This window comes from Aptenodytes forsteri, unplaced genomic scaffold, assembly GCF_000699145.1.
Source record: "Aptenodytes forsteri isolate BGI_AS27 unplaced genomic scaffold, ASM69914v1 Scaffold5, whole genome shotgun sequence".
Taxonomy (NCBI): domain Eukaryota; kingdom Metazoa; phylum Chordata; class Aves; order Sphenisciformes; family Spheniscidae; genus Aptenodytes; species Aptenodytes forsteri.
Window position 1 is genome coordinate 2,882,344 of NW_008795672.1, and position 24,667 is coordinate 2,907,010.

General features: G+C 38.3%; 1 protein-coding gene across 1 annotated transcript in view; it reads right to left on the reverse strand.

Moving 5' to 3' along the window:
- Nucleotides 1-198: 198 nt before the first annotated feature.
- The window catches only part of TMX4 (thioredoxin related transmembrane protein 4), a 25,145-nt gene continuing 676 nt past the window's right edge, over nt 199-24,667 (reverse strand). Inside the window, exons 2-9 of the mRNA XM_009282558.2 lie at nt 24,352-24,413; nt 14,956-15,071; nt 9,945-9,990; nt 8,731-8,859; nt 7,702-7,747; nt 5,337-5,438; nt 2,614-2,677; nt 199-1,263 (exon numbers count right to left, since the gene is read on the reverse strand). Coding sequence (XP_009280833.1) covers nt 977-1,263; nt 2,614-2,677; nt 5,337-5,438; nt 7,702-7,747; nt 8,731-8,859; nt 9,945-9,990; nt 14,956-15,071; nt 24,352-24,413 — 852 coding nt within the window. The 3' untranslated portion in view covers nt 199-976. The remainder of the gene's footprint in view (nt 1,264-2,613; nt 2,678-5,336; nt 5,439-7,701; nt 7,748-8,730; nt 8,860-9,944; nt 9,991-14,955; nt 15,072-24,351; nt 24,414-24,667) is intronic.

The window sequence follows — 24,667 nt, forward strand, 5'->3', positions numbered from 1 at the left end:
AAAAAGTAGAAAAGCGATCAAAGGTAAAACCTTAAGTGCCTCTTCAGTTAATATTACTAAAGCAGTCTGAGTTCTGCCAAAAGTATTCCGAGTTGGAAATGGCAGAACTGCACTGTTTTTGACAAGCTTGTATTGGCAAGAAATATACAACTTACTGACTGCAAAACTTACTGACTGCAAAGTGGATATTTCGGGGGAAGTGATGCTTTGGCAGAAATCCCCCCTGACCAAAATAATTTCCTTTAAACCTTTTAAAAGTTCAAACATATTTTAAACATCTAGCTGCCACTCTTTCTCAGCCTGAGGTTTTCAATTACTCAAACTCCTTGGGTCAAAAACTCAGCTGACAAGCTTGACGTGTGCAGCATGCCTCCGAATTACCAAAAATTGAAAAATCTGGGGGCGTACTGTATGATAAACTTTCAAAACAAACATTAATAAAAATGAGAAAGGTGCTTCAGTTGAAACTGATAAAAATAAGCACATCATACACAACATCTTTAATAGAAGACTAGTAAGGTGCCTTCATTCACTACTGTATCACTTATCTGGTGCTTCTGTGGCATTTGGAAACAATAAACATTCAGACAGAAAAGTCACAGTCCTGCCAAGCTACTGTAAAGAGTTGAAAGTCCTGATCTTGCTTAGGTCAATACTTAAAGGAACACAAGTACAGATGACCATTTTATAGCCGGTGAACTGAGACTGTTACACCCCTTTTCTCTTAGAAGACTTCAAACAAATAAGATATACTTATTTTGATTGTCATGGCTAAAGTTATACAATATACAGCATATGTGCTTATAAAACAAACCCAATGAGCAAGTATTAGCTTAAAAAAAAAAAAAAGAGAAGCCTGCTGACAGAGCAGAGGTTTTGCGTAAACACAAATGACAAATCAAGTGTAAGCTTCAGCTTCAGACGCAGGGTCTGATACTTCTTTGGTCCAAGTGTACAAAATACACCACCGAAACAACTATAGTCCATTATCTGCCACCTGACTTTTACGCTGTCTTACTGAGCTTTCAGTCTCTGAATCAGCTAAAGGTTGTTCACTTAAGTCTTCCATTTCTTCTTCCCCTGATTCTTTTCCAAGTGCTAAATCCTCCTCTGAGTCATCAGCACTTGAATTTGCTGCATCTTCTCCATCTGAGAGGTCTTTTACATCTGCAGTCTCTTCCGCATCATCTGCGGAAAGTTCTGCAGCCTCCTCCGGTTCTTCTAATGCTGCATTCTCCACATTATCCTTTGTAATTGCTTCTTCTAAACAAAAGAAGAGTTTCAAATACTGGAGTTAGACTGAATCTCAGAACAATGTCTTTTAAAGTTACATCGCCATGTATGTACTCTGAAATATTTATGAACATTAGTATTGAAAACTTGTACAGGACTATTTTCCTTATTTTTCAATTATTTCAAATAAATCTTCAGTAGTATTTCTCCTCCATTTTCATTTGTTTTTCTTGCGTATCAGGCATAGCTAGCTTTCATTTTGTTACACCAAGTTAAAACTAAAGACAGATCAGTTATACTTGGCTCCTTGAAGAGGTAAAGATACTGGTAAGCTCTGTCAGGTAACAGCTGCTGTTGAGTCAACCAGCCAACTGGAGAGCATACTGCACAAGTATGCATAGGTGCGTTTTTCTTTTGATAGCGATGAACATCGAAGGTTTTGAAGGTGGTAATTTTGGACACTTATGAATTCTAGATTTGGCTAAAGTCTTACTGGCAAGTGTCACAGATGTGTCTTCATCTTCAACAGCAAACCAGTACACACAATTGTACACAATTAAAACCAAAATTTTTAATTACAGCTAAGTTTTGACTCCACTTAATAGCACAAACAAAACCGAAATTTTTAATTACAGGTAAGTTTTGACTCCACTTAATAGCACAAACGTACTAAAAGGTGTTCTGGAGCTTAACACACATCTGGTGCTGACAAGAGACTTTAATTTGCATGCAAGTTTTTGCCTCCCATGTTCACAGCGAGCAGAATACTATTCAGAAGCCCTCTCACTAAGGATCAGAAAGACGTGGGTTTTTTTATTTGAAGGAGATGCAACACCTTCCCCAGTCCTCACACCTGCAGTCTCCAGATTCATTTGACTCCCTCTATCTTCTCCTTTCCCCAACCACAAATTACGTAGAGAATTTTACAGGTTCAGAACATTGCATCTCCTAATGCAATATACAGAGTGCATATTAGGATGTGGAGGTGTCCTGCCAAAGCAAATTCCTTTTTATATTTAAGCAACAGGTCTAGTGAATATGCACTTGCATAAAATACCCAAACCCCAGTATCTTTCTTCAAGACTTCCTCATTTTGAATGCATTTAGCCTCTTCACTGCCGTGGAAGCTAGAACAAATTACTGTTGTGGTTTTTTTTTTTGGTCTGTTTTGCTATCCTCCAGGTGGATGCTTTGACATCGATATTTTAGACCCCAACATATCAATCCTTGTCAGTGTGACTAAAATGAATACCTGGATTATTGGTTCACATCTAACTTCTTGACATCTAAGGACTACTTGACACTGGTTCACATCTAAGTTCTCCCTCCTACAAGTGTACATTCAAACCTACAAGATCTCACCCACTTAAGAGTTCTTACCAGATGTTTCAGCTCTGTATCTTGACTTGGATGGGCAAAGGCAGTCTGAAATCAAAACCAGTATCTGTGTAAAGGAAAAAAAGGCATTTATTAGCAGCCCCTGCGCTATTAAGTATTTTCCTACTCATCCTTTTTAGACAGACATATAATAAAATTTAGAAAATTATATTATCTTGCTCGGAGATAAGAGCTGTCCTAAGGAGCTAAATAAAAATGCTGAAAAGAAGTGTGTTCTAAGTGTACACCAACCAACATTCTCTGCTTTCAGCTCCACATTTTCTGCCTCCTACTTCCCTAAATTTATTCAGTATTGAAACAGCTTGCATCTTAAGAAGAGAGGCCCAGAACACAGTTGAGGAATTTTTATTTGTTTAAAACTTATGAAACCACCTTGGTCAAGATTTTCTATATTTTGGGATGTTATTCAAGTCCTATCCCTGAATCCCCAATACACGATGTGTACTTCCACCTTTTGTGCTTGATTTTGTCTTTTAGGGCTTTTTTTGTTGTTCTTATTTAAAGCAGCCTAGTGTAGAACACATACAATCAAAACGCAAGGAAGATATTTGTGTCTCATTGTCACGTGCTAAGAATAATGCAAAGGAAAGAAAAGCGACCGATGACACCATGTTAAAGAAATACATTTCAATCATTGAAAAGCTTTTTAGAAAAAGCTGAGAGATTAACTTTACATTTTTTCAGCTTTTTCAGGTTTGGCCTTTTTTAGCAAAGGAGGAAGAAGGAAAGGTTTTTTTTAAAATCATCATATTCATTTGCTCCTAGTTACTCTAACTTGATTTGCACTCATTTGGTGATGAAAATCTACCATCTAGAACAATGCAGCTGTTTAAATTGTATAATGAAAGACATTTGCTCATATATACCAATTCTGTACACATATTATGTATAAAAATGTGGTTTTGCCTAAATACACACACACACTGCTTTGAAATCACTTCCCTGTACTACTGAGAAACATACTCATGCAATTTTTCTTTATTTCACTAACACTAATATTTGGGCTGAAGGGCAGAGATCCAAGTGCCAGAAACAACCTTTACACTTAGAATCATAGAATCACTAAGGTTGGAAAAGACCTCTAAGATCATCGAGTCCAACTGTCAACCCCACACCACCATGCCCACTAAACCATGTCCCTAAGCGCCTCATCTACACGTCTTTTAAATACCTCCAGGGATGGTGACTCAACCACTTCCCTGGGCAGCCTGTTCCAATGTTTAACCACCCTTTCAGTAAAGAAATTTTTCCTTACATCCAATCTAAACCTCCCCTGGCACAACTTGAGGCCGTTTCCTCTCCTCCTATCGCTTGTTACTTGGGAGAAGAGACCGACACCCACCTCGCTACAACCTCCTTTCAAACATGGAATAGCGATCCACTTCCTAGATGGAATAGCAATTTAGCAGCTAGTTAAACCAGTTATCAGCATAACTGTTTTAAACTGTCTTTGCAGTTGCAGAACAAGCTAGCGGACCAAGCAACTGGTCTGAAAGAACTTCTATTCCCATCTATATCTCCTTTTCCAGCTCAGTTTCTCATTTGATGTCGGAGAGGTCATAGAGCCACATCATTCAAATATTCCGAGAGGAAATAATCCCAGCTCCACAGGTAAAGCAACTTTGAACTGCTTCCACTGATGAAACAACATAGGGCTCAGGATATGGTCCTTAACATTCGCATATATAGCTAACAGGTTTGTTTGAATAACGTTCCTGATGTTTTGGAGATTGATATATGAATGCACCAGTTCTGGTTAGTAACAAGAGAGGTCAGATTTTTCAATTACTAATGAGAATTCAAACCAAAAGACCGTGGGGGAGGAAGAAGTGAAGTCACATTTTATTAAAACCTAGCTGTAACCACAAAGCTATGCCTTGGAATAGAATAAATCAATTAAACCCCCAAATCTTCAAAGCCTTTCAAAAAATATTTTCATCCTTTCATTTTGAGTAACAGTGCAGCAGCATACTTACATTGCTAACTCCCACAAATACAATCCCACTCCAGCTAATAAAAAAAATCTCTCCACAAAGCCTGTGTTTTTAGAAAGTTGGAGTCTTTACACAATTCTGACCACGCACATCCAAGCCTGAAGTACAAAAGTCTTAAGATACAAAAGGCCAATATAAAAATCACTTGTTTAGTGGATAAACTAAACAAGTCTAAATTGAAGCATGAATTTCATAAAAAGGTTAACTTATTTGGGTGAACCAGTCTTAACCTTTACCAGAAGTAGGTAGCAACACTAGAGAGTGGATCTGCAGTACTGAATACTTAAGAATTTTAATAGAAGAGAACAGAACAGAACTATTTCAGTTGGAAGGGACCTACAACAATCACCTAGTCCAACTGCCTGACTAATTCAGGGCTGACCAAGTTAAAGCATGTTGTTAAGGGCATTGTCCAAATGCCTCTTAAACACCGACAGGCTTGGGGCATCGACCACCTCTGTAGGAAGCCTGTTCCAGTGTTTAACCACCCTCTCGGTAAAGAAACGCTTCCTAATGTCCAGTCTAAACCTCCCCTGGTGCAGCTCTGAACCATGCCCATGCATCCTATCACTGGATACCAGGGAGAAGAGATACATCATTAAAAGAAGGTACTTCAGTATATCTCGGTGAAGTTTATTCTTTTTTTCCACAAGTTAATGCAAAGCAAAAGTTCTAGGTAACTGAGAAAAAGAAAGTAATATGCTTTCTTACCAAACCCAGGAACAGGCCAATCAATAAGGTAGCTAAGATGAAGAGTGCATAAGAAATCCAAACATGAATTCCAAGAGTGCCAGTGAGGTAGCTATGAATTTGCTGGAAATGAGAAGAAGATACTTAACTTCATACCTAACACCACTTACGATTTATACTGCCATCACCATTACATAAAATTGATATCTAATTAAGACCTTTCGTTTAACAGTATTTATACTAAAGTTTTCCCTCTCAAGCCCTAGTCATCCTTAAAAGTCATACTGTAATTCTTTCAATACCATTAAATCTTGTTTTTCTTTACCAAGTTGTTCACATCAAAAGGCTTTTTAAGCAAAGGATGCATAATTCCTTCTTCCTAAGTTATTCAGCATTAGAGATACCACGTGTAATCTTACTGTGGACAAATGTATGAGGAAGGCTCAGAGCATACAGGAATGTATCACAACATTCTTGATCCTTATATTCTCTAAGAAGGTGGCAACAGTTGGAGACAGACTATTGGGCTAGATGAACCCATGGCATGAACCGGTACATCTGCTCTTATGGCCTCTGTTGTAGGAAGAAGCCCATACAGTAAGCATCCCCAATAATGACAGTCGCGGCACCAACAGAAGTCGACAAAGATGAGTATTTAAGAAAAGGTAACTTATAACTTAAACATTTCAGAACCAAAAAACCAACCAAGTCAGGTTAAAAGCAAGTGTCCTTTTATACCCACTTCACAAGCACATCACCAAGTGAAAAAAAAAATGTAACCTTATACGGAGCTTTATCCCCATAATTACATCTGGGAAGCAGTGGTAGACGCTTAAAGTTGCACAAGATCCAAATATATACCTAAATTTGGGAATCCATTCATTAACTAAAATTGAGCCATTTAGTTCTTACTCAAGCTCTTTAGTTCTTAAAAGGAGCCACCCATTCTAAGCAGATACCGAGTAAGTGATTTCACTAACAAATTTAAAGAGAATATTCCAAATACAATATTAAGATTTCTTTGACACTGAAGTCTGTTATTCAAACCTACAAATTCAATTGACTGAACCAAGCATCACAGAGTCTGGTAGGAAGTAAGTTACCACATTAGACCTCTTCCAAGAGTATATCCATTAGAAAACAAACCACAACCAACATTTACAAAAGTTTAAATATTGAAATTCCAAGGTCTTTTTTTTTAATGTCAGAACAGCTTCCAACATTTATTAAAGCATATGCAAAGACAACACAGCAAGAAGAGTGAGGAAATGTACAGCTGGAATATTCATCAAAGTAGAAAGCAAATTAGAGAAGGTTTCTTCCCAGAGCATTTAATTTTTCAGGAAGGAAACTAGACAGAGACAACATCATTACACAGCAACCATGGAAGAGAAATGCCAGAAGGCTATAAAAAGTTAATACTATCCAGTGAAAGAAAGAATCAAAGATAGCTTGCACAGGAAACCTAATAACTGAAAGTTCCGTTTGATTCTGCATTAGTTAGATGCTAACTGGAAGTGATACGAACTCTGTTCAAACTACTACATTTATTTTTTGTAGCACATGTTACAATATTAAGACCTTTTGCTACAATCAAATACAGTCTCTCAGTCTTGGCTACACTTGAAGATTTTAAGAAAGAGTATGTTTCCTGACCAAAATTGGAAAGGTCTGAAAATTCTAAGCATCTGCACGCTACAGGAAAAACTTTGATAGCTCCCAAATGGAAGCATCTTGAAATACTTTTAAGCTCAAAGCATACTTCAGTGTACGCTAAGCATTTCTCCTTTACTTCTGATAATTACTCTACTGTCCAAATTTGTTGTGTTCCTATGCGAATGGCTTGACAGTTTCAAATCCAGATGCAGAAATTCTTACTAAAGAATAAAACCATTACCCTCTCTTCTCCTGTACAATACACTAGATGCAAAATGAACTGCAGAAGAGGATAATACACAACTCTTAAAATGAACCTGCACAGAATCCTTAGGAGTAGTATTAAATGAGAGAACCTGGTAGATACTAAATGTCTTCCTGATGTTTACAACCATTTCTGCAGCAGCTCTCACAAAATTACTCTATCATGTTAGCACGCTTTGATAGAACATTTTAACTATACCAAGATAATAAGAACAGAAGTATTTTCAGTATTGATGATAATCTTTACAATCAAACAGACATTTTTGGCATAGTCTATTAGTACTACAAAATTTATAGTGCAAAGATAGTATACAACCAATGTACAGTAAATGTAGGGAAAATTTAACTCTCTCGTAAAAATAATAAAAATACTCAGTTTTGACTGATTCAGGTTTTGACTTCTAAACAGAATATTACTCTAAGCATGAAGAGGAGCTATGGAAAACACTACCACATAATTACTTACCCTGATCCATCCAGAGAGGTGAAATAGTCCTGCCATGCCATGCATCCTAGAAAACAAAGAAAAGGAAGGAACAGGTTAAGACAGATAGGAGTTGAAGTACACAGCAAACTGCCCAGAAACCAGAAAAAGATTCTATCTATGGACTTTCAATGCCATTCAGCCCCTAGTAATTGTCAGAAGGAGGTTACTGCAAATAAATATATTTTCTCAGTATTATGTCCATTTAAGCCAGCTCAATGCAAAGCATTGAAACAGTGACTTGAAAGATGACATCTGAGCATAATCAAGAAATAGCGATTCCACAGGTTAACCCTGTGCAGCCATAACCACCTTTTCCCCAACTCACAGCAGCATGCAGCCCTGTAGCACCCCTCCCCATTACTAAATATCCTAGAGCTCTTCCTCATCCTCATATGAAAAATAAGGACACCCACTGGATCTTTGACATGGATTTACAAATAGCTTTAGCCAGAATGAAATGCAGGGCATTCACATCTCTCGTTCACCTTTTACATCATGCAAGCATTCTATGCTATTTCAAAGCAAATCCAATGCTCTGAAAACAAATTCTGATATACTGTATAAGCACCACACTGTTTCCTATTCCAAGGGAGGACACAAGACTTCCTTGTAAACAAATAAACAAGAAATCCTTAAAGCTAAAGGCTGCCTGCCCCAAGCAGCCAAAAGTCATGAAGTAAAAATCTACATAACCATGCATTTGATTCCAGTATTTGGCAGATATTCAAACTGACACCTACATAACACTCAGTGGCTGTACTTTTTTTCCTTTATATATTTTCAAAGATGATATAAACAAGCCTTAGTAGGCATGAACAAAAGTGAGTGTAGAAAATAAACTGCTTTTAAAGGTGAGAAACTGGAAAGCAGGCTGTCAATACAGATTGCTTCTGCAAAGCCTACGTGTCTAGGGAATAAAGGCCTTTTGTCTCTAAGCTGTCAACATAGTACCCTGAACGAATAATGAGCTATAAAGCATGTTTGCTGTTAATAAAAACAAAGTGTTACATTATAGAAGATGGAGACTTCCATCCCGCTACAGGCTCCACAGCTTCCCATTTTCTCTCTAAAACATAACCTTGAAGATCTTCCAATGTCCGTGAGCCTCGGTATCTGCGAAATACCCCATCATTTGCACTAAAAACCAAAAATACGCATTAACACAGATATCCCTTAAACTGTATCTATGGTAAAAAAACAAAAACCAAAACACCCACGTACATTACATATTTGACTTGCTCAGAAAGCTGAACACCTAAGCATCGTGTAATCCATGATGGAAGGTCTCAGTTTTTAAACAGCATGAGTTTTGCCATTTATTAAAAATTCTATTTTTCTTAAATTCACTCACACTACAGCAAATACAAAGCACACGAGGTTAACAACCAAATCATTTTTTAGACACAACTCAGAATTAAAAGTGTGCATATATATGTGTGTATATGTATATATGCATGACTCAATACCATGACTTAATAAAGGGTTCAATATTTAAAGGATGACATCTTCTTACTGCAGAAGAGATACAGCAAACATCCTTCCCGATCTGTTTTTAACAGTATTGATAACAGGGGAACTTTGTAAAGTCACTTAAACTAAAGAAAAGCCTCAGATGAGGACTTCATCAATACAATCAAAGCTCTAAACAATAATCTGAACTGGAATCAAAAGTCAGTATTCCTTCATTTTTACCTGCATTTCAGAGTTACAGTTTAAAACAAGTGACAAGTAGGAGTCAACAGTTACATATTGGTACTGAGTCAACAGATGAAGAATTCCAGCAGTAAGAGAAGCAGTACAACAAACACTGGAAAATTCTGTACTGTTTTACATGCGACCTATGCAGTCAGTTATTCAAATGAGAAATTTTAGTGACACTTACATAAGGTCAAGCATGTCTGCTCACATACGGTCGGGTTTCTAGAAGCCAATACTGCAAACTTGCACCAATTTTTATAAATGCTATTAAATGTTGTTTCCACACTGAAAAAGCATCACTTTTATCTAGATACCAAACTGTTTGTAGGAGAACCTTCCACCATAAGTTAAAAATGCATACTTTATGTTCATTAAGTGCATTGAGCTCCTAAGCAACGTTTTAGAGATTGACAAAAATGAAATAAGCCAGTTGTTCATTACATCTTCCATGCCGCTGTTCAAACAGGACAGGAGAAAAGAATACATACTGAAACAGACAACTGTTTCTAGTGTGACACACTTACTGGTAAATTGTAGGAAGTGTTGTGACAAAGAAACGACCACTCAAGCCTAGAAAGGGAAGAAAAAAGCCACAAACGGTTCAGTAAAACTGAAATTTCCCAGCATTCTGACTTATCTATAAATACCTACAGATCTGTATTTGTAGAGTAGAAAGCAGCAGACTGCATAGCTTTAACCACTGTTTTGTAAATACAGGTTTACAGTTTGTCTTCAGAAATGCTACAAACAGCAATAGATACTAAATACTGCTGACAAATTAGGGAAAAATGCTTACCTTGAAGAATGTTCACTACAAGGTAATTTTTCTACATGGATTTCGCTAATCAATACTTGCACACAGCTGAAGTTTTTGACCAGACCAGCAGTGTGCCCCTCCAACCAAGAGAAAGAAGAGTCACACAAACGCACCCATATTCCAGGATGCTGTGTGCTTGTGTCTGTGCACAGTCTCATCCAGATGAACTTTGTTTCATCTAGAAAGTTGGGCCACTAGCAACAATAGCAATGACAACGACGGCTAACAAACTCTGGCCCCTGATTTTAATTCATACTTTAGCTGTTTTTAAATGATTTAGAGCCACACATTTCAGATCTTAGGTACTTCAAGTCATTAAATAAATTCATCTTTGTATTTGCTCGTTTGCTTCTTCCAAATAATCTGTGTACACTGCACAATCAGTCTGTTCTTATATCCTGTAGGAAGGCTCCATCTCTCATAAACGCGACTGTAGCAAGACGTTTTGGATTTTTCTAGGTTCTTATCCTTCCTTCCTATGCATCTTTCCTCTCCAGGTAAATAGAAATGGTATGCCAACAGATTGATAATAAAGCTTGGGATGTCTCAGCATTCTGTTCTGTAAAATATTGCAAGTTTAAGCCATGAGAATAATTTTTAACATCATCTAAAAGGGTGGGTCATGTCAGCATTTTGAACATAAGACAGAAGAAACGACAAAGAAAGTTTGAAGTAGGGCTTCAAGAGGCTGACTGGAATTGATCCCCATCCTGAAAGTGGGTGTTTCACTGACTGGCAAATACATAGTAATCTTTTTATAAGTATCACCCTAGACAGTGACAACATAATGCAATTCATAGGACAGAGAAATTATCCAAATGGTCAAAAAGCAGCTTGTGGGGGAGAAGGTGTTTGAAGTTCTCGGGCCTTCTACTCAATACTGCTACAGAGTAATAGGTGCAAGGGCTTCCAGCTTCACTGCTGTGTAAGGTACACCATTGAAGATCTCCCAGTGTATGGCTTAATTGCAAAAGAGTCAGCTGTGAAGCTTAAAGCTCCCAAACATCTCATAAGCATGTTGTCTGTACGACTCAACTCGCTAAGCTGTCAGGTGAAGACATCACTCTCTTCCCTCTGCTTCCAAATCTGAGGAAGTCAGGGCTACTTGACACTACCACCTCCTGACAATTACAAAAACCTGCAAGTGAGAGGAAGAACTCACCTTAGTGCTTAGTAATATTATTTACTATTCAACACATCCGATTTAAAGACTGCAGAGATTAAAAACGTGCTACTAATGCAGTCTATTGTTGGGGAAAAAAAATACAGCAGACTTCAGAGATCACCAACCCCTAGATACGCAGTCTAACTCCATTAGTAAGGGCTACATTCCTCTAGCTAGTAATTGCCAGTCATATAATGTACTCCGATAAAGAGTACAAATCAGTTATTTAACTTTTCCTTTTAAAGTTCTGTGAAAATATTTTGGGAAACTAAGTCCTTACTCGGCTTTCAATAAAACAACATCTTTTGGCACCAGGATGTTAGCCATGGAAAAGTATTGTAGCAACAGGGTTTCTGCCTTTAGAGACAAAGATGAGCCATACTGAACTAAACTAGGTATTTTTAAAAGTTTCAGTAGTAATGTTTTTCCTAGTCTGAATTCCCCTATGGAATAGGCAAAAAAGGGGTGTGGGGTTTTTTTGTTGTTTGGGGTTTTTTGGGAAGATGTTTACATCAAACCAAGTGCAAGCATCTTTAGAGTTTCAAGAAGGAAGTCTTCTTCATTTCAATTTTTCAGCTTTCTGCCTTTATTGCTATAAGAGGCAGGGTGGTAGAAAACTTTATAAAGAACAGCTAAAAGCTGTGCCAGCACAGGGAAATAGGAAGTAAACAAAAACACAAGTGTAACAGTAGAATTAATCAAGCAGAAAGCACAGCTGCACAAGAAAAACTAGGTGGAGAGCCATAAAGACCATAATAAGCTTAAGAGCAGAGGAAGTCATGGGAACACTAAAAGACCCTCTGAAGTTCTTACAAATGCTAGTCAGGCAAACAGAAAACAAAACAGCTAGCTTAAATCTCTCTTACCAGTAGCCTATCCTAGAGCAAGTACCAACGGTCTCAGAATGAACAATGAAATCTGTAGAATATAAAATCTGTTGCCAAAATGCATCTAAGCATCCCCAAAACATTAGTTGGAGGTTTGTTGCTTATCTAAGGCACCTCCTTAGAACAGTAAAACCAGATGTGAGCCAGCTACAAAGAGCTGGCTGAACAGACAGTAAATTGTTTTGGTGCATGTTTAATACAAACCTGAACTGGCTAAGAGTTTAACTTGAAATACAGTTTAGCATCTGTCTTTGTTTGCAAATCAAAAACTGACATACATCCATTATGAAGTCAACAGCTAATCAAGTATAGGAAAAAACTTCAGTATTTGCACACACGCACTCCCCCAAAAACACACAGACAATATAGATGCCATCTAAAAATACAGCTGCTTTCATTAAGCAACTACTCCAAGATTACAGAAGATCCAAGAAGTCTTGCTTTAAATCACAGGTAAATGTTGTGATTAGGAGCTTAAGAAAGGCACCACAAATACACAGAACTTTGAGATCCAGAAGCATCTCCATTACTTGCTCTTGAAATACTGAATGTTTCAATAGAAAAGACCAGGAAAGAATAAGCACTTTAAGACTAGTACCTCACGTGACTGAAATATGCTGTAAATCCATTAAGGCTGTGGTGGATTTATTCTTTGGGCATCTGCTGTAGTTAAGCACCATGAACGGCTACTTTCTCCTGCAGGTTTTGGAAGTGCAATTTTACGCAACTCTGCACTCATCTAGTAGTTTTCCCCTAATTTAATGCATTTTGACTACTTTCAGTTTGATGAAGGGGTTACATAACCAAAGCTAATTAAGGTACCATTGTGCAAGCAAGAACCGGAGATAGAGCACTTAAGCACACCAACCGAAAGGCTGAAGCGTAAGCGGTAAAAATACCTCAATAACTTTGGAAAGCTTCCAAAGGAGCTCATACACCTTCAAAATTTCATCAGCACCAAAGGTCAAATATGTAATAAATCTTTGTTTTCCAGTTTGAGTATTCATTAGTTTTAGAAGTGGCTACAGTTTTCATGCTTTGTGCTGAACTGATATGGTAGGTATATTACGCATGCTTTGGTACAAATTCATCATTTTCGGTCAGCCCTTTGACTTGCAGAAGTTAAACATCCTCAGAGGTCAAGACTCTTGGCAACATCAGAAATTCAAATATCTAAGGAACTTCTGGTTAAAAGTCGCATCTAAGGTCTTATGAATCTGGCACCACTCAGCAGTCAGAAAAATTTAGACCAAACGAAAGTATCAAGTACCCGACCCCTTCAGGTCCCAACACTGCCATTCAAGTTTTTTACCAGGAAGAATAATTCCTTTGAGAGCTCAAGTATTTTATTTTTACAGCCTCACTTCTGAAAGTGCATTTTTAAGTTACAGTCAAATCCACATGCCACAAGCAAGATTGAAATCCTTTTATTTGAACACTGTATAACCAAAAGAATCCCTGCCTAATTGGGAGAAAATAACAGGACAGGATTATAATGGATCCCCATTTGCAGCCTTTACTCCAGAGTAACCATTACTTTGTTTATGTGAAAAAGTTGGCTTTAAGTTTGCATCTATGAAAAAAATTTTAATATTAAAGCTCATCTATTTAATAAACTGTTAATGATTAGTATATGCACTAAAGGAGAGCCCCACATTGGCAGCTTTCTGGAATAAGAGTTTTTGTATACTTCTAAACTTTTAACAAAACATTAACCTACACAAGGTCTAGAACAGCTGGCATTTTCTTGTGAACTTAAATTGCTGTATCCAAGACCAGAGTTTAAGTAATTTCCCTGCTGTTAATTTGATAAAGCTAACTTGTTCAGCATGTTTTCAACTAATAACAGGGACCCATTTTCCACACACTTTATAAGGCAAAAAAAAAATCAGTAAAGCTTAGCCTTTTTATTCTAGTAACATCTCTGCCTAACTCTGTCAGTCTTTTGATACTGCTGATAAAATCTTTTATCCCCTCAAAGCCAAAACAAGCACGAAGCATTCCCAAGAGGTGCAGAGGTTTAAACAATATTGGTACTGCTCACACAAACACACATTCAAAACTTTGAAGGGACTCACTAAAGGAATAAATAAGACTGTATTCATGCTTCTGTGGGCAGTTAGAAAATCCTTTTTGTAAACACATTTGCATATGTGCATTACCAACAGAAAACAACAGTAACCTCTGTACTTTAAAGCACTACTACAATTAAACAAGACAATAAGCCAGCACCATCATGGAAACAGTTAAGAACTTATTAAAGCAGGCTCACACTGTGGTAATGCTACCACACCCTGAAACTCTCGGTAACTGGCGGCTACAGAACTGGATTCTTCTGCAGACAGTTTGGAGGAGAGCGCAATCAGACAGGCAACAGCTTTCAGTGAAGTAGATTAAAATAGAGAATAAGCCCCTTTTAATACAGTATTAAGCCAGATCACTCCCCCTATTTTTTAATCCTTCAAATTGAGTTTATAAACTTGGGCTCACAGGTATGAACTATATGGAGAAACAAAACGTGGATAACGTTATTTTGACTTAGAAATCTCTTTTCTGACTTGGCTGGTATCCCAGGTACTCCAGTAAAATAAAGCACACTCCCAGATACTAAGTGGTACTTATATTGAATGATACCTTTTACTAAAACAGTCTATTTCATACTATACCTGGTTCTTGAGTGACATCCACCTTTCCCACAGTGACATCTAGATGTTCGCTTTCCTTTGCAAAACTCTCCCATGTCAATTCAATCTGTTGACAAGCTGGACACCAAGGAGCATAGCTGAAGGGGGAAGACAGGTTAAATATTTTAATATTCTTACACTTACAGACATTCAAATTGATTTACTGTACAGAGAAAATACAAACACATCAATCACAAAGGGAAAAAACCTACAGTTTTTCTTAATCAGGTCTACCGAATAAGACAATCAAGTAGTTTTTTTTATCAATCCCTTCGTTCCTCCTCATATTATTAAAACAAATACAAATCTCCACAGATATGAGAAATTCATATCCAAACCCCTCACCGCTTGTGATTTATTCTATTTACATATGAAATAAATCCATTTCCATGGCAGCTATCTGAATTATTGAAGCCAGGCTGTCCTCTGAAGCAGTATCCTTCAATGTAACATTTTGTATTTATTTCCCACACCTCAGAACTTCTAGAAATTACATCTGCCTTAGGCCACTACTCAATATACAAAGCATGCCCTTTTTGATAGCACTCTTTAGAGATTTAAAAAGCGTGCACATCAAATTCCTACTGCTCATACTGATTGTCTTTAAGTCTTGTTTTTTCCCAGGATTAATTTCAGCAAAATGAGAAAGCATGTTTCAAGAGCTGAGTTTTCTATGCTACCAATTGCAATAATCAAACCAAGTTTGCAGTTGTTATTGATAATATCAGCATGGAGACAGAACAGCTAATATGAAAGGATAATATCAGATAATGCTTAAATGCTGATAAAACCCCATTTGCCATCTTTATGTATTTTACCCTAACTTGGTTGACAAAGTCTGTGTCAAACTTGTGCAGCTTGCAATGGTCTGTCATATATGCAATTAAGGTAACGCAGAACAGCCAGGTATAGCATGTAACCGAGCCATGGCAACTGCCCATACACAGACTTACCCTTTTACAGATGAAGAGAGACCTTTACATGGTTTAACCTAATTTATTGGCGGGGGTGGAGGTGGAATTGTACACATGCAGGTTTCTGATAGCAAAAGTAGTGGGTCTAGAGACAGGCTACTTCTCACAGTACTCCATATATGCTACCACGCTCCCCATCCATTGTTAACAACAGAAACAAATTTCTTCATGGACATAGTCCGATATCCTTAACAGCCCACATAACCACTACACTCTAACTGGGAACCTCCACAAGGAACTCCCTTACTCCTTCAGTTTGTCTGCCAGTACTACTATCTGACCTAAAGAGTGGCATTTCCTATTCTCTGGCTGTCTTCTGATCAGGAATGCTTACTTTCTTAGTGGCTGCAGACAGAGATCTCCCCAGCCACCCACTGATGTTTCATGTAAATAAGACTGAACCTAAAACAGGTAGGTTTCTCACAGAAGCGGTAGAATCAAATTTACTCCGAATGCTTCAAGGTAGTTTTGAAACCTAAGTACTTAAAAAAGGAAATCTTGTCATTTGGAAGTTAAAAAGATACAATTTAAAAATACATGTTATGTTTAACCGTACCAGAAATTTATTATTCTAAGTATGAAAGCCAATACCTTGTTTTTTTGCATCAGCATCATTCTGTGTGAGAGCATCTGAAAAAAGTACATAAATCTTATCCTGCCAAGAAACAGCCCCTCAGTATCTTTCAAAAAGGTGCTGGAAACAAGTCTCACATGCAGTGCTGTTTCCCATTGTGCTGCTGGCCTACAGAGCACAGAGGGCTTTTAATAATAGTTTGATAGATACTGTACTTTACAAAGAGTATTATTTTATTACAGTAGCTTGACTGATAAGAAACTGCATACATCCATCAGATAATGCTGCTGATGTTGCTCTAAGATTAAAGACAGAAGTTAGAATATTTTCTAAATCCAGCTTCTCTAGATGTGTCAAATTCACGCCATGAGATTTTCAAGATTAATACACCCTTTAGCCTGTTTCAGGTACCATCTGATCTTGAAATAGAAATTTGGGCCCTATCAACACATATGTTTACAATTGACATTCACAAGCATTTCTTCTAAGTGAAATTAAGTGGAATATTCAATACACATGTTAATATTCATATGATTATAAATACTTTATTTAGCTCAAAGCAGCATTAAAATCCACCCGCATCACAGTTTGGTAGTGACAGAACATAACAATGAACTTCACAAAAAGTCTTAGTTGTTGGCTTCCTAGTTTTTATTACCAATATTGGATGTGGGATGGCAACAGTCACATACAACGCTACAAGATCCAAACACTCAAGCTGAACATTGGCACAGACAATCAGGATTAAAATATTTGCTTTACATTCCTGAAATTACACATCCAATTTCTGCCAGCCAGGAGACACCCTGTCCCCACATATACAAGAGAGAACTTGCAATAGACATCAGATTTTTGCAAGAGTTATCACTGCTGTTTACATCAACATCCTCACTTTTCTGAAGCTTTAATGTCTGCATTTGTTATGCAGCATTTGAAGCACTAAGGAATTCAGGAGTGCCTCCTGGAAATAACAAAAACATTCTATTGCCAAAGCTTTATTGCGTCTCCTCTCAGGCTTAAAATACCTCCCTTTACACTTTCTCTTTTGGTAACATATAGAAGAGTAAAATACTTCACACTTAGGTCACCGTTATCAAAAGTTTCAAAAAACTTTTTGCACCCTGAAGAACTGAGGCTTAAGGAGGTACTTTATTTCAATGTAAGCTTCTAATGAATCCTTTAGAACCAAGGCCGATTCGTATTTCTACAGGAGTTGTGGTACAGCTACCATTCTTATATTCCCCAGAAAAAAATCTGTAGGAGTGGAAAGCAGATCCATTTGTGTGCTGTGAAACCAGACTTCATTACTTTTCATCGAGTCACAAGATGCAAGACCAGGTCACTTACAAAAGCAGAGGTAACCAAATTTCTTCTGCCATACTCCACAGACAGACCAGAAAATAATTAGCACCTTGTCAACACCACCGAATTTAGGGCTGTTACTCCTCTAGCTTCTCCCTTTGCACAAAGGGGTACCTTTAGCTATTAACTTGTTGTTTGCATTGTGCCCTATGCCCTACAAGCGTGCCAAGAAAACAGCACTCAGGTCTTTCCAATTTAAAATCAAAGTCCACTAGAATTTAAATCAAGACCTGGGCACTTGGTTAAGGAAAGAAAGTTTTCAGTAGCCTGTTACACATTAAAAAGCAATTTACTGATCTCCACCTTTTAAAAATCAGATTGAAAACACCACATACCTATAAATTACACATTGCCAAGTTATTCACTGCAAGCAGGTAGTGCACATTTCTCAACATATACTTCATTTGTGGCGTTACCAGACCTCTTATATAGCACAAAGCTTTATAATTGAAATAGCCTCATGCACTGTCTACCCTCCATAAATAAGGCAACTAACATCTATCTACTGGTCAGGTCCACTGCAAGAACAATCGACTTAAGCAGATCAAAATCACTATTTCAAAGTAGCCAGGTGTTTTCCAGTTCCTACTCCAATCCATTACAATACCTGAAGCTTTTTCAGAGGGCATAAAGAAAGCAATCCAAAAGCAAAATTTTAAGCTCTTAAAAAGTCAAAAGCAAAGTCTGTGTCTATCTCTGATCTCAAGCATAAAAGACCAAGCTTTGGTTTTCAAATACCAGCAACTTCACTGATGGCTGCAATACAAAAAAAATAAATAAATACTTAAGTTAAAACCAGTTTGAGCAAACATGCCATTCAGTCATATCACTACAGAGTTGATCAGTAAACACAGAATAATTTTAATAACATTTACTGATACACAGTTTCCAACTGCCACTAATCTCCTCTTCTCTAACTGCTTGGCTAGGGAATTCACCAGTTCCCTCATTTTCAAATGAATGTATCTGCTTTTTCACTACCATTATCAGTAATTATGAGTGTTGAACAGATGTAACCTCGAATACCATTCTACACTTTGCTCTGATGGTAATTTCAAGAACTTGCAAGAATCTAGGAACAGAGGAAAAACAGCTTTGGATACAAGCACGAGAGGATTTGCTGAAGAGAAAACAGCAGAATAGGCAACATGAAAGTTTCCCCGTTTAGTCTAGTTTTTCTCTATTCGAGACACACAACTTTTATAAAAGGTACTGCTTACGGTACACCAAACTATTTGCTGGATTTCAGATTGGGTGTACTGTTAAAATTAGAGGTGCAAATGTTGAGACAGTACCTAATAGAACGGTAAAAACAGTATCAGAATGAAATAATTATTACTTTTATTCTTTTAAGTAGCTTTGCCTTATTGCTACAGAGTTCATAAACGTGCAAAAACAAGACAGAGCCTGATGTCTTTGGGTGTTATCTTAAGACTATAATTTGATTCATTCTTGTTCCTAAATACAGATAGGTCTTGAGGCAGAATAGGCATTGTCATAATTTCCACAAATGATAAGCTTCAGCAAGTCAACTATATGGTTTTAGTCTCCTTTTCAAGTGAGCAGGTGGTAGCCAAAGATATAAAAAAGTTAGTCCCTGTAATTTACCAATACCTGTATCAGAATAGTACAGGCTCTGGAAGCTGACAAGAAGTTTCCTCCAGTGCGCCAAAACCCCTCCAGAACAGACAAGACCTCCCAACCCAAAAACAGTTGCTCCACAAGAGTTAAACAAGTGTCATGGTTTAACCCCAGCTGGCAGCTAAGCCCCCCACAGCCGCTCGCTCACTCCCCCCACAATAGCGGGGGGGAGAATTGGAAGAGTAAAAGTGAGAAGACTCGAGGGTTGAGATAAAGACAGTTTAACAGGCAAAGCAAAAGCCGCGCGCACAAGCAAAGCAAAACAAGGAATTCATTCACTGCTTCCCATCGGCAGGCAGGTGTGCAGCCATCTCCAGGAAGGCAGGGCTCCGTCATATGTTAACAGGGACTTGGGAAGACAAAGTGGAATATCCCTTTGGTCAGTTGGGGTCAGCTGTCCCGGCTGTGTCCCCTCCCAGCTTCTTGTGCACCCCCAGCCTCCTCGCTGGTGGGGTGAGAAGCAGAAAAGGCCTTGATGCTGTGCAAGCACTGCTCAGCAGTAACCAAAACATCCCTGTGTTATCAACACTGTTTTCAGCACAAATCCAAAACACAGCCCCATACCAGCTACTGTGAAGAAAATTAACTCTACCCCAGCCAAAACCAGCACAAGTTTTTTTGTTTGTTTGTTTGGGTTTTTCTAGTTTTGGGTTTTTTTTGCAAACTGCCAAAGCCCTAACTATCTCAAAGAGCAAACAAAGGAAGATTCTTCCCTGGATTCTCCTGCCAAGCTTCACTCAAACGCGTTAAATCACAGACAGGCCTGCTGAACTGACAATACACCGAGGCACTGTTCTGGGGAATTTGTTTCAGGGTACAAGCTCAACCTTATGAATTCTCATTCTGCATGGGAATTCCCATTCCCAACCTGACATGCCTATCTTTTCCAATAATACTTGAATAAAGGGGAAAAGTAACTGCATACCATTGTGGTGTGATGCACCAGAAGCCAAACAAATTGTATTCTCTAAGATAATGTTTCAAATGCTACTTTCCAATTGTTCTACAGCTCAGTAACAAAATGCATTTTAAACTTCCAAGAACAAGATGAGAAGCAAAGCAGGGTATATCGTAATTATTCAGCTCTCTAATTTCAAAAAACAAGAAAAGGATAAGAGTACTATCTGCAATTAAAAAAGACCCCAACAACTTTCCATTCACAGTTTTTTTTTTAAAGATGGAGAACTGATTTTTAAAGTGTAAAGTCAATCAATCACTGAAAAATTATGTGAAATCTTCTAGAACTTGAGCAGATTAACTTCCACCATTCCAGATGTTTTTGTCCCCTTCTATAATAGTAAAGCATCTGCTGCCAAGGACATTTCAGTTTCACATTTTATCAGTTTCTGTTCAGCCAGTGCATGGCACAGTAATCAGCCGCATGTTTAGTTATCTAATAAGAGTCCATAGATAATTTGGTCACTTCCCCTGAAGTCAGTGGAGGGCTGCAGAAGCTTCAGAACCAAAACAGAGTTTTGGTAACTTGATTTTCATTCTCCCCCACTTTTGGGTTGGTGGGGTTTTTTTTGGTTTTTTGTTTTTCGGTTTTTTTGGTTTGTTTTTGGTTTTTTTTTTTTTTTTTTTAAGAATAGGACGAAGAAAAGCCTGGATACTAACAAATAAAGAGGAAGTAAGAGACTATACTCTCCTAAGCGACAGAAAATTCCCAATGTTACTGAACTCGCAATCTAAGTTACAGTCATTGTTAAATAATTGCGTAAATTAACTCCTGAAGAATTCCATAAAAGTGTTTCAAGCCAACTGTTTAAAAGCATTAAACCATGTAAATACCAAAACATTCAGTTAGCTCTTTAGCACACTCCCTTGAAACTACAGACAGAAGTGCTAGTGGGAGAACTGAAGCCTTGTGATAATCCGGCCTACTAGATAGCAGGACAATGTTTCATGATAAATGATAATGAGAAAATAAAGTATGGCCCTATGCTACAGGCATGATAAGCTAGCCTTGAAAACATGACTATTACTCACACTATTCTCCCGATCTTCACCTGGCTAGAATTAAAATAGAAAATTAAGACATTCTTTTTTTAGGTACACACAGCACTAAGTCTGTGCTGAAACAAATGGGAACCAAAACATTTAACATCCTATGTGGGAACTAAACTAGAGATTTTCCCGATGGGCAAGTTCCTCAAGTCCTGCAGGGGCAACCGGAGCATATTAAATAGTATCATTTGTAATCAGAGGCATAAAGACAACAAGTTTATTATTGGACAGTTTTTTGTGTGTTTGTTTGTTTTAGTCTACTTCAAAAAGAGGAGGATGTTAAATTAAGATCAGTCAAGCTTGGAACAAGCTATGTTTACAAATGCAAAATGCACTTTTAAATAAACAGACCAGAAATTAGTTTTCTATATTCCTAATAGACACAATATTAAAAATAAAGACAAAAAAATTCCTCGTATTAACGAATTATTATCTTGCAGCTACAGACTAGAGATAAGTCAATAAGGAAACCTTTTATAACAGTTCATTCCAGCATCACACTCGCAGCACTTCAGTGAGGATCTGTGCGCTGCGATAGTAACAGTAAGCAAAAAGTGTTTTAATGTCTTTCAGAGACACAGTTATCCAGAACATTTTTATCAAGGAAATGCAGCAGTGCTTCCAGTGCCTGCAATTTTGCCAGCTATGAATAACCGAATATTTACAAGAAGTCAGCCAAGTACACACACTTCAGCTAGGAGGGACGAAGGAAGAAAAAAATCCTATTTCCACTACAAATCCCGCACACAAGTAATTTCTGACTTAAGTTTCTCTATTTGTGCACCTGAGAACAATAAAAAAGTGGTAGCATACAGTAATTCACCTACACTACTTTCACAAATAGAAAAACTGACGTTAAACAGAAGTAGTAGTATCTGTCACTACCAGGGCAGAAGGCTTCAAGCCAGTAATCTAGAGCAGGTGACCAAAATAAATATTTTTTTCATAGAGATCCTATAACAACATTTGCATTAAAAAAATAAAAATAAGTTCTGCTTGGAAAACAAAGGTCTTTCAAACAAAAAGGAGGTTCTTTGACCAAATGAGGTTTTGATGAACAATATTGTAGTCTGGCCAACAGACCTACCACACAGCATGGAAGGAATCAATGAACTGACATGCAGGACTCCTGTCCGGATCACCAGCTCTAAACCAGATAAAAATCAGTAGAAGCCAAAATCCATCAGCATGAAAACAGCTGCAAGAATCGTAAGAAATCAATGCTAGATCTCAAACTCCTGTTTAGACACGATTGGGAATCTCAAACTCTCACTAATTCAAGAACAGCAGCGTTGAGTTAGCATCCTCAATAAAGACAAAGGTTCCTTCTCAGTTAGGAGAGGAGCAGAAAGCACTAGAAATGTACCACAGAAAGTAGCATGGAGAAGCAAGGATCTTTCACACATCAAACACTGTACATAAAATAAAAACAAGTCTAATTTAAGCAATGTACCAACACGCACTGTATTCAGCAAGCACTAAAGCTGATTTTGTCACCCTTGCTATTGTCAGCTACCTGTCACTCCAAACCAGAGTGCAATGTTTCAAGCAGAGTAAAGACTCACAAAGTATTTTAACTGTTCATTATCCCAATCACTTCTGATTTCAGTCAGTTCCTCTATTCTTTTTTCCTCAGGGGCATGCACCACTAGTTCTTTAAATATTTTCTCTTAGAAATGAAAACTTTGAGTCCTCATAAACAACCTTTTTCCTCTTTAAGGGTCATCAACTCGGGTATGAATCAGTCACTTTCATACAGTAGCTTCCACATAGGACTAAGATGTCAGAAGTGGAAAAATTTCAATTTAAAAAATAAACTTATTTTCTCCCACTCCAAGATCATCTCTTCCCCTACCTTTTAGAACACAATAAATGAAAAGGAAAAAAAAGACTCAAAATCAAACCAAAATCCTTAGTCACAACAGTGGGCATCCCAGGGTCTCTCAATCAGCTATTTCAGGATTGTTCCCATCTATTCACTGTTTAACACCAGGTATCCAGTAAGATCCTGAGCAGTAAAGCCCTAGGGGAAGTGATCGTCCCTCCCCCTAATAAGAGACTGCAGATAACTCAAATTCAATACTAAAACAAAACTTAAAGCAGCTGGGTAAGTAAGTATTTATGAGGGAGCATGAGTTCAGCTGCTGATGGGCAACCCAGTCTGTTTCACAGGCTACCCAGGCTGTTTCAAACTGCTCAGACTCAAGCACTTCCACAGAGGAGCAGAACACATACCACAACAAAATCCTGTTTCATAGCTGCACAGCACACAGATATCATGTGAGCAGACAGCCTATTTAAACTACTTTTTTTTGTTAACGGCTGTCTTAAAAAAACCCTCAAGTTCCTTTTCCCCTTTCTAAATACAAGCAGGTGAGCTAGCCTCCAAGGACAAAATGTCATGTGCATTTCAAGAACAGTATCATGTCACAACTGAAGCCGTGACACCATGACAGTTAGTTAAGCACTTAAAACCCTAGCTGGCAATAGGCAAACCTCTCTAGCTGTCACCAGGATAAAGCAAGAGCAGCACTGAAAAGTTAATGAAATCTGATGCATCTCCCTTGAACAACGAGAACTCGCATAGAGCATAGAGCAACGGGCTGGAAGTGAGGGCGTACCGGGATATTATGTAACGCCACTTTGGAAGCCTACTCCTGCTAAATATTACTACCAAATTCAGCCTTCCCAGCTTGCACAGAATCCAGTGAAAGTCCCAAATGGGTAAGCAGTGCAAGGTGCAGTGCCTGATCCTGTTCCCCAGCAGGCAGTTGTCTTGAATAACACCGCTGAAACGTAATCAACGACACCACAGCTTACCGAAACGTGCCCAGTTTAACCTTGGGGCTCTCAGGCGCTCTGTGCCCGCACAAGACCAAAACCTGAAGGAAAGCTGCCTTTATCAGATCATCTCAAACAAGGTCAGCGTGTGCCTTCAGGCCGAGGGCCGGCAACGCTTGGTGGAAGAGGGGATCACGGGCATTAGGTGACCCTGCGTGGACGCGGCCCGGCCGCTTCCTCCCTTGCCCCCCCCTCCCCGGCCAGCCATTGCAGGGGCGGGGAAGGTGCGCGGCTGCTCCCGCGCTTCCCTTCGCGGGGTGGGAAGGCCGGCACCGCCCGGCCCTTCTCCCCCCCG